We start from the raw sequence: 10985 nt of genomic DNA, 5'->3' as shown, positions 1-10985 counted from the left end.
AGTATCTTTTTAGCAATAACGAAATTCCAGAATTTTCGGTTATAACCAATCCCTACGTTTATTGGTTTCATTTTATCCGTGATCCCTTGTTGTTATACTGCTATTGCTGAGAACAAAGCAGATGAAAATCCTTAACGGATATTGATTAGAAGTTTCGTAATTCTATATCGGCATCACGTACTCTTTTAGCAACGCGTACATGGCTGAAAGCATGTACAGTAATCTATCGAAAGTTACATTAGAAGAGAGAGGAGAAGAGGATCATGGTTAGAGGACGTGAGTGACTCGGTAAGTAAAACAAGTATGGGGTAGGAGAGGGTGGATTCGGTACCGCACCGTTACTTTCAATTAGATAATTGGAATAGTGGCCAACTCGAGCCGATGAGCACTTTGCGGTAACGCGAAACGCGTTGGTTAACAGAAAGCTTCCGCACGTTCTCGTTCCATGTGTTTTCCTGATCTCCCCTTGTGCTGGTGTTGTAGTTAATTTTACGAAAGAATTATTTACACTATCACAGTTCAATTATTCTTCGTAATGTAAATAATATACTACTGTAAGCTCAAAAATAATTTATCATTGAAATAGAAATTAATTTATTATTTGTATTTTACAGAAAAAAATGGATAAACAATTGAAAATGGATTCCATCAATATTACAAAATACACTGAAGAGAACGCATTCACGCATTGGCAGATTGTTTTTCCGATTGCTATCGAAGTCGGGTCAAGGGTGAAAGAGCAGAAGGGTGTCTGGTTCATCCACTAGATGAATGGATCGACGAAGGAGCATTGAACGGAAAGTATAAAGGCTACAGAAAATTGAGGAATCGCGCAAATGAAGAAGAAACAAAAATGTGACGTAACGACAGAAAGGCAGAAGAAAGAAAGGTAAAAGTGGTTGAAGCATACTCTTGTCGTTTTCCTAGAGATATTAAATATTAATCCTGCGAAATTACTGGCGCACCAGCAATCTTTCGGTCTTTTCGTGCCCGCCTCCTTTCTGTTGCTCTTGCAATCTAACTCACAAGAGTATATATTCTGTCCTAGTCTAAGCAATGAGGAGTAATCTAGGTTCTGGATTAACCCAGGCTCAAGATATCAGTTGGGATTTAACGGAGACAGTACGCTCTTCATTGTAACGAGTAAAAGAGGGAGCACGCCTGACTCCCTTTTTCTTCAGTTTTGTTTTTCTTTGTTCTTTGTGTACATTTTGTGGTCTGAATGATGCTTTACTTTTTATCACTTGTATGTTACGAACACTTTTAGTCATGTTTTTAATCTTATTTAATTCGTAAAATGACAAAATAATCTACAGGATTAATGGCCGTAATCTAAATTTCAAATTCATGGCTTGATTTGATTTAATTTAATTTAATCGATATTTGTTGAGTAAAGGAAAATTACACATGGATTTAGTTTGTTCAGACAAATATTATCCTTAGTAAACATTTAGAATTTAGATAGATTTCAAAGTTTGTTTTTCAACTATCATTGATATCATTTAGAATTAATTTTTCATTATTAGAAAAAGGCTATAAAAGTTAAATTGATTTAAAAAAAAATTATTATCTCACTTCCATGTGATTCGAAACGTCATAACAGGTCTGATGTGAATAATTTCTGAATTAGTGACACGCGTCGTTGGGAATTGTATCTAATTGTTAATTCCCTCCTGACATGTGCGTGTCTCTTTTGGTACATTCTAAACTAATAGTAATAACAATCATCTTTCTCACGTCCACTGATCACTTTCATATTGACATAATAACGATAAGCTCAATCGTTCAGTTCACACGTCTACTCATTTTCAATAATATATAGATAATTTGTGAGGGGTTTGAGGATCAATATATACATTTCTAAGAGAAACCAAAGTTTATTAGTTTCTCATAATCATCAAGAACAGATATATCATTCTTAATTATATTAATAATTTTATTAATATTTTAAATGATTAAACTTATATTTATTGATATCTTAATTTTAAAAAATGAACTGATAAGATGTGAAGAGTTGTAGATGGAATGTTAATAAAATAATGATAGGAGAATATCAAATTCCAGAATTTTTTTCTTGAGTAGTTTTCACTTCATTTTCATGGATTTCGTAATTAACGCAATATCCAATTTGCTTTCTGTTCCGTATTTTTCTTCTGTACATAATTATTCCAACAATGCAGCAACCAACGAGAGTAATAGTCAGAAGACTACTTGCAACAATATGAAGTAATGTACCCATTACACCATTATATTTATTTTCTGAAATAACAGTTATTGTTGCATAAATTTCCTCATCTGAATCATCATAGAGACGAGCATAGCAGCTCCATTTTCCAATATTTTTAGGATTATATTCTGAAAAGATTGATTTCAATTTGTAATAATGATAATTATTAGGTTCATTTGAAATTAATGTATCAAATTACCTTTCAGATGCAGTGAACAAGACTTTCGTTCTTGTGAAGTAAAATACTGAGCTGATTTTTCTTTAAAAATTGTTCGATAATCAGGACGCAGCCATCGACAATATCTAATGATAGCATCTTTTTCAGGCGAAACATTGCATGTAAGTATTGATTTTTCTTCATCACTCATATTAATCACATTTTGATGTGGATAAAGATATGAATCTGTTTATAAATATTTTATTAAACATAATATGAGCAATATAAAATATTTTTCACATTTCTAGAATAAAGCGTTAAATTCTAAGAATAAAAGATAATCAGAAGAAATGAAAATTGAAGCTAAACTGGGATCAGAAAATTTCTACGTGTATTAGAAAAGATGATTTTCCCATAAATACCTGTCACTGTTACTGGAACCACAACTTCTACTTCACCACCTTCAAAAACACCCAGTCGACAACTCCAATTGCCTGTATGTGCATCAGTGGCATTCTTGATTCGTGCAGCACAAACACCAACTGCTAGACTTTCGCTGTCATAAGGTAAAGTGTTTTCTGAACTTCCACTATTTGATAGCAAGTAAACTGTGCCGTTAGGACTTTTTAGCCAGCAGTATTCGATTGGTGCAGATGTTTGACATTTAACCTGAAATATCGAGTATGGAATTTCCAAACTATCATTGAAACATTTGGAATACAGATGGATTCAAAAAGAACATATTGACGGAAATGCCAGAAACTCTTTTGAAAGGAACTACCGCATTATATTTTTTTTAACAAAGAAATCTTTCATACCGTTAATTCATTGCCTCGTTTAATATAAGTGCGTTCCGATATAAATTTATCTCCATTATAAGTTTGATTATCACGAACTGGTACAAGTGCACTGAGAACTTTTCCTGCAAGCCCTAGAGAACATTTCCACATTCCAAAATCATCAGCTGATGGCTGTCGTATCGTTATTCCACAATCAGAATATCCTCCTCGAGATGATCTCTTGTATCCATTACCATAATATTCGTACCTTTTAACCATTCAATTAATTTATAATGAGCATCAAAAAGTTATATTTTTATATTCTCATATTCACAAGCACGTACTTATCATTTCCTATCCCCTGTGGTAAATTTATTGTCATACCATCAGGCCGAGTGAATACACAAAAGTATAAGTCATTTTCAGGAATTCTACACATCAAATGAAATCTTTGCGTACTCGTTGTATTCACCGTGACATTGACGAAGTCTGGATCTGTAGTAAAAAATATAAAGCGTAAATTTCAAGTATTTAGAAATGTTAATTTATTAAAATAATTTAAAAATTTACTGTAGACATGAATATTAAATCTTCTTTCTGCAAAATCAAGACTTCCTGAAACTAAATATCGAAGTATCCAAAGCCCATTATGTGAATTACCAACTTCTGGTATTCTATGAATACATCTATTATTTTCCAAAACGAAAATTTGTCCATCTGGTTGAGTTAAAGTGCAATATCTCGATGCAAATAGATCGAATAATCCTATTTCTTTATATGATCCAAGACTCCACCACATGTTCATCTCAAATTCGATAAAATTAATAATTTTTTTCAAAATTGAAAATTTTTTTTAGTGCTTTAATTCATCTTACTAAATACCTCATTCATGGTATCACGCTTAGGTGGTGGCCGTATTGTAAAACTGAATTTTCTATTTTTGTAAGGCCCAGAAGCTTCCCAAATATGCCATGCACCATACTTTGATGCATCAATATGCATTCTTACGCCGCATCTTCCTATCCGTTCCATATTTGGATTTATTACGTTTGGATTAAATAAATCATACTTGCGCACATCCTATTAGTACACATTACACATAATTATTCCTAGATTATAATTTTATTCAACAAATAATTACAAACTCATCACTTACGGTCCGATTGAAGCGTTGCATTAAAGTACAATTTGTAAGATTATCAAATATGTCATGTGAAGTTACTGTTAAATAATTATTTTCTACAGTATCAAAAACATCAGAAGGTATAGGATCTACGCCCTAAAAATATTAGTTTCTTATTTCATTATTTACGTTAGTGTTTTTTAAATCTCTACCTACCTGGTTGATATACAATTCGATTGATGAAACATTTTGATAATTGACATTATTAACACCTGTCCAATTCATACGAATAGTCCAGTTACCCGCATGATCGAAATTGATATCATTGATGTAAAAATTACACCTTTCTTTGAGTCCTATATATTTAGCATTCGTAAGATTTAAATCAGGATAAATACTATACACAATATTATTGTGAATAGCAGTACACTGAGTCACATTTCTTGGTGGTCCAGTAGTGAATAATGTTTGGGATAAGCCAACAGTAGCAGAAAGTATAGCTGAAAAAATTCATTGTAATTTTTAAGTTCGAAACACCTTTTTAACGTAAGATTTATAGTTTTCTGATGAAGGTAAAATACAAAAAATATTCGAAAGGTTTTGAATGGGGAACATTGACTATAATGTGATAAAAACGAGAATATGTTGAAACAGAAAAAAGGGTAACCACATTTCTTTAAAAGATTGAAGAACGATTGTTACAGTGAATGGGTGGCACCGTAAAAAAAACTAGAAATCTGCACAGAAACTAAGAGTAAACTTTACTTGATACGCTTTGGTCGAATTGAACCACTACAAGATGAATCGTAAGAGCAATGAGGAACTTCATGACTGACTGATACTCGTTGTGACTTTGAAATTCAGATTGTAAAAACAATTTCTTATATATCGTGATAACCTGTCGGTCATGTATATTGAGAATATTGGAATTACATATCGTCTTGTCTATAAAAATAACTTAAAATCTTATCTTTTTATTGCTTATCAATAGATGAATTTTAGCATCATTACTGGCCTAATGTTTTTTTAATTCAATATCCTGAAAAATCATCATATATCCATTTTAAACAAAAAAAAACTCAAGTATTGTGTGTATACTACGTTCTATTTTTTAATTCACTGAGATTGTACTACATTGAGAAAGCCTTCAATACTGCAGTAATAAAAGATAACAGCTATTTGTGCATTTCTAGAAAAAGCTCGTTGCATAATTGCCTCATTACTTAGAGATCTACATATTTATCTACTTCTTATTTAAATGATTGAGGAAAAAAGTGCTTCTGTTATGCGAAAAATATTTTTATGTAACCTAAGCTATTTATTATCATTATTATTTCTTTGAAAAAATACCTATTATATGATATGATTGAATTATCAAATCTGAAAATATGCCAATTGAATTAGCGTTATATATTTTCTGATTACTGTCGTACTGTAACATTGGACATCGTATCTAATCGTTCATTCTCTCGCAGTCTACACCTCTCTTAATGCATACTCAATAACAATAATAATTGTCTTTCTCACGTTAAGTCGTCACGTTCTTATTGATAAAATAAACATCACCATATGTACATTCCACGCATCATTTTGTTTCGTGTGATAAGAAATTTGTAGCGGGATTTAATATCAACATGTAATGCATTCTGCAAATGCTAATGTAGACACAGTTTATTCAGTCACCAGAACTATAAAAACCAGTTAAAACAGCAAATTAAAAAACAATTTTATTATATATTTCAAAACCTTATTTATTACATTTTGTTGTGATTCTATTTCCAAATTAATTCTTCTCTATCATTTCTTTTGTTTATTTGCAATTGCATTTATTTTCAGTTTTACAACAATGCACTATAAATTTAACAATAATATTTATTCAAAATATCCATTGTTGTATAATGGAATATAGTAGCTTCTAAATGAATCATCAAAGCATTGATTTTAGACTACTATTGATTAATATTAATAAAATAGTTAATGAGAAAAATCAACTTTTGGTTTTTCTTGTGTAATTTGAACATCAATTTCATTGATGTTATAATCAATATTATTGATTTGACGTCTAAGACATGTTTTTTTCCGGTATAAAATGAATCCAGCAATGAAAAACATAACAGGTATTATCGTAACTAAACAAATGATCACTATACTAAGTGTAGCAGTTGATACACTTTCCAAAAAGCTTCTATACTTATCTTTCTGATTAATTTCCATCGTTGCAAATACTTCAATGCCTAAATCATCTGACAAACGAGCGTAGCAGGACCACTTTCCAATATTGAGTTCGTTATATTCTAGAATCATTAATTTTATAGTATTATGTATAAAGTTAATATATTATTACTAAAATAAATTAGTGCGTTTACCTCTTATCTCTAATGAACAAGCTCTCACTCCCTGTGAAGTTGAGTATTGAGCTGATTCTTCCTTATGAATTCCATATCCATCTGGACGAACCCAACGACAATATCTGATTGTAGCTTCTTTCTGAGGTAAAACGTTACAACCAAGTTTGATCTTGGCATCAGAACTTGTTATATTAATTATGCTTTGATTTGGATACATATAAGACTCTGTAATAAAAATTTAAAGTGATTACATGAGACAGAGATTATTATTTTGAGCTAATTATGATGATACATACCTGTAACTGTTACCAGAACTGGAACTTCTTTTTCAATACCATCTATAGTTCCCATCCGACAGCTCCAATTACCTACATGTGCATCACTCGCATTTTCGACTTTAGCACCACATACTCCAACATTTAAACCTTCTCCTTCATAAGTTAGAGTGTTATCTGAATTTTTATTCTTTGATACTGAATAAATTGTGCCATTAGGACTTAGTAGCCAACAATAGTCCAATTGTGTGAATGTTTGGCATTTTATCTATATCACAATTATTAATAAATATCAGTGAATGCACATAGATTAGTTAGTATCGTATTTATTTATTATAAATTTTTTGTGATTACCTTAAAATCATCACCACGTTTTGCATAAATATTCTCTGATGGAAGAATGTAATTGGGGTTGAATTCATCATCAAGAGATACATATGCACTCATAATTTTGCCTCTGTGCCCAAATGAACATTTCCAGACGCCAAAGTCCTCATTTATTGGTTGGCGTATTGTTAGTCCACATTCTGTATCAGTTTCTTCGTTGGGTAAATATTGTTTATATCCATTACCGTAATATTCATATCTGAAAATAGATTAAATAGATTTAATATTATATCAAACGGCATGAACTTTTGTCGATGATAATTTACCTATCATTCCCTATTCCCTGAGGTAAATTGATTGCTACACCATCAGGTCTAGTAAATACACAAAAATCTGAATTTGTTCTGATCATTTTACACATTAGGTTTATTCCTGTATCATAGCTGATACTAACATTCACGTAATCAGGATCTGTATTATTTTAAATCGTCAACACAAAATTATTTAATGATTAAACGATTGAAAATTTGTTTTATAAAAAAATTACAATTTACAGCATGAATTACTTGAAGAATTTCTGAAAAACTAACCGCGAATCTCCACCATGAACTTTTTCTCCATAAGATTGATTTTTTCAGGAATTAAATATTGGATTATCCAAAGTCCTTCATGATCACGGCTTACTTTTGGTATATGATAAGTACAACTGTTATCTTCTATAAGAATGGTTTTTTTGTCTGGCCGTGTAAGGTTGCAATATGTTGGTTGAGAAAGGCCTTCCACTTTTATTTCTTCAGTAGATCCCAACAACCATAATAGATTTTCCTATCAATTTATCAAAATTGATTATCAGTTATTTATGATAATTTTTTTGTGTGTCATTAAGAAAAAATTTATATAAATTCACCTGACTCTTATAAGAAGGTTGAATCGATATATCTATCCAAAATTGAAATTTTTCATACAAAAATGGTGCGGATTGTTGTTTTATATACCAGTGTCCAGCTTTAGATGAATCAACAAGCATACGCACACCACATTCTCTGTGAAGCTCCATATTTGGAGAGGTTTGAGTAGAATTTAATAAATCATAAATATCTTCACCCTAAATCATACCATAATCAATTTATAATAAAATACTAATTTGAAATTTTCATTAATATATGTCTCAGAGAGTTTAAAAATTAATTACCGCATAACCTCTATCATGAATAAGCAGACATTTTTTGATATCATGAAATTGTTTTTGTGGAAAAACAGTTACATAAGTTCCTTCTTCAGTTGAAAAATAAGTAAAGAATTCGTTACTTGAATCTCCTGATGATGTCTGATATGCTGTGCTAATGTCCTAGAAATAATTCATCATCAAAATTTGTAAAAATTATTATAAAAATTAAAAAAAAATATGTTCTTACTTTGATCAAATGTATTTCATATTCTCTAGTATTTTTAAATGTTTCCCCATCAACGGTCCAAGAAATTGTCATATTCCATTGTCCTGCATGTTTCAAATTTAAATCAGTCAGCCAAAGAGAACACTTGTCTGAGTGAAAATTTTTGTGTCCAAAAGTCAAATTTTTTATTGGATGAATCTGATAGATTTTATCATTATGCGTAAGGAAACATTCGAATTTTTCAGTTGGTGCTTGTCCACTTTCCAATGTAACTGACTTTCCGACATTTTCTTCAAACTTGACTGAAAAAAAGTAGATAGTATCAAGCGTTATAAAAAATATCGATGGTTCAATGAACTTTTTTTTATTGATTTTGAATGATAGTTAGAGTAGGAATCTAAGAGGAAATTCTCCAAAAACATTAATGTACGCTACGGACAATGTGATTGAGACTAGGATATATCAAAATGGAAAAGGGTAACCACATTTCTTCGGAAGATTGGTAAACGATCGTTACAGTGAATGGGTGGTGCCACAAAAAAACTATAAATCTATCTCGAAACTAGGGGCAAACTTTACCGGGTACGCCCTGACCAAATCGAGCGACCAAAAGAAGAGCCGTGAACGCGATGAGACACCTCATGACTGACTGATTCCCCATTTGACTTTGAAATTTCGAGATTTAAAACTATTTCTTTTATGAGATGATAACCTATCGGTCGTGTACATTAAGCATATTGGGATTATTTATCTTGTCTTTTATTACCATTATGATTTGAATAAAATTTATTCGATATATTAAGATTGAGCTAAATGTTTTCATCATTTTTAATATGATTGTTTTCATTCAATCTGAACAATTTGTCTAATTCCTGCACCTTTGAATCATTGAAAAATTATTCTCGCTTATCTATTCTTTCATGATGAAATCAAAGAATGTATATTTACATGGTATTGAACTGTTTTTTTTTGTTTCATACTGTTTATTTCATAATGATTACTGAGATAGGTTTAATCTTACGAGTAAATTACATTATCTTGTACGTGCAGATTCGTATGTTTTTTGAGCGATTAACACAAATAAATGTCTGATAAATTATGTCGTTTAGTTTCATTGGATTTTAATCCTGAGTCTTTAGATTTTATTATGTTCTATAAAAATCATTACGGTGAGAATGGATATTAATAATATCTGTGATTGATGCCATTATTTAGTAATCATCTCTGATGGAGTAAAAATTACAGATGAGAATACTCAATATCTCATGAAAATGAAATGCTATCATACTGACTTTTGTTTGAGACAAAAAGCTGCTAATGGCTTGTAATTAAAAAATAAAATCTATCATCAGTCCGTCTGTAATGTCATCATTATTACTCTCCAATTTCCTAAATCCAATTAGCAACGATCATAAATTATGGTACTATTAAATTTTAACGTATTACAAGCGAACATTCAGCTGAGAAGCACACAAATTTAATAGATATTCGTTTTGATGGGTTTCCAAGTCGGATAGTCAATTACCATAATCCTGTTGAGTATATTTGGTACACTCCAACTCAACTCCCTGCTTTTGTCATTATTCTGCTCTATTTATGAGTAAGACTAATATCAATTCAATATCATAATAATTCAAATAAATAGTCTCTTATTCATCAAGATCTACTACCATTTTTATACCACCTATGGTTGGCTTTATTTATCAATTATTAAAGGAAATGATGATTTGAATGCATTAATTTTAAGAGCTTTTCGTTGATGATTTGTATCTAATTATTTTCTTAGGATAAGCTCTAAGATTAGAATATACAGTGCGATAATAGTATCTAAATACGCGTCTATGTATATGACAATAACAAGATTCTGTGAGTGAGAAGCTGGGCTGCCACGATTAACTACATATTAAATGTGACGCCCATTTGTCAGGTACATAATAGAAACGTTGCTCTGGTGCCATATGTCGTGCGATACGTGTTAACCAACGTGCAACATTCATAGTGTATACAGATAGAGGTCAGATGAGATACACAATGAACATTGGTTGCTATGTCGTTAAATGCCTATGGAATAGTATACAATGCATCGCAAAAAACGACAAATAACCAGGAAGAGAGAATGTGGATCGAGTCTAAATCTACAATAGCACAAAACACTTTTATATCCACATCTGAAGTGTAGATGAGCTGTAATGGTGTATTTTTGCCTCAATTTATACTCCAACATTATCAAGCTATTCACCATCAATGCTACAACACATTAATTTACAACACGTGTTAATCTCTAGTTGTTAAATTTAATCACTTCTGTTTACCAACTCGCTGATTCTTTATATTTCAATTTATCCGCATTTCAAA

General features: G+C 31.0%; 2 protein-coding genes across 2 annotated transcripts; both read right to left on the bottom strand.

The window, feature by feature from the left end:
- Positions 1 to 1934: 1934 nt before the first annotated feature.
- LOC118064885 (uncharacterized) lies at positions 1935 to 5213 on the bottom strand. The gene is made up of 10 exons (XM_035079803.1): positions 5052 to 5213; positions 4503 to 4786; positions 4320 to 4442; positions 4046 to 4243; positions 3734 to 3968; positions 3508 to 3658; positions 3203 to 3431; positions 2807 to 3053; positions 2427 to 2630; positions 1935 to 2355 (listed from the first exon to the last, which is right to left on the bottom strand). Exons 1-10 carry the CDS (start codon positions 5113 to 5115, stop codon positions 2054 to 2056), a joined length of 2037 nt encoding a protein of 678 aa, XP_034935694.1. The 5' UTR covers positions 5116 to 5213; the 3' UTR covers positions 1935 to 2053.
- An 848-nt stretch (positions 5214 to 6061) lies between these two features.
- LOC118064846 (uncharacterized) lies at positions 6062 to 9283 on the bottom strand. Its single transcript, XM_035079737.1, has 10 exons — positions 9210 to 9283; positions 8652 to 8932; positions 8429 to 8584; positions 8144 to 8341; positions 7827 to 8061; positions 7563 to 7707; positions 7264 to 7495; positions 6931 to 7177; positions 6653 to 6859; positions 6062 to 6580 (listed from the first exon to the last, which is right to left on the bottom strand). Exons 1-10 carry the CDS (start codon positions 9271 to 9273, stop codon positions 6261 to 6263), a joined length of 2085 nt encoding a protein of 694 aa, XP_034935628.1. The 5' UTR covers positions 9274 to 9283; the 3' UTR covers positions 6062 to 6260.
- Positions 9284 to 10985: the final 1702 nt, after the last annotated feature.

This window comes from Chelonus insularis, unplaced genomic scaffold, assembly GCF_013357705.1.
Source record: "Chelonus insularis isolate UGA/USDA-ARS -01 unplaced genomic scaffold, ASM1335770v1 contig_25_pilon, whole genome shotgun sequence".
In the NCBI taxonomy this organism is placed as follows: Eukaryota; Metazoa; Arthropoda; class Insecta; order Hymenoptera; family Braconidae; genus Chelonus; species Chelonus insularis.
Note: the sequence above shows the minus strand (reverse complement) of the source record. Positions and strands in the feature narration are given on the sequence as shown.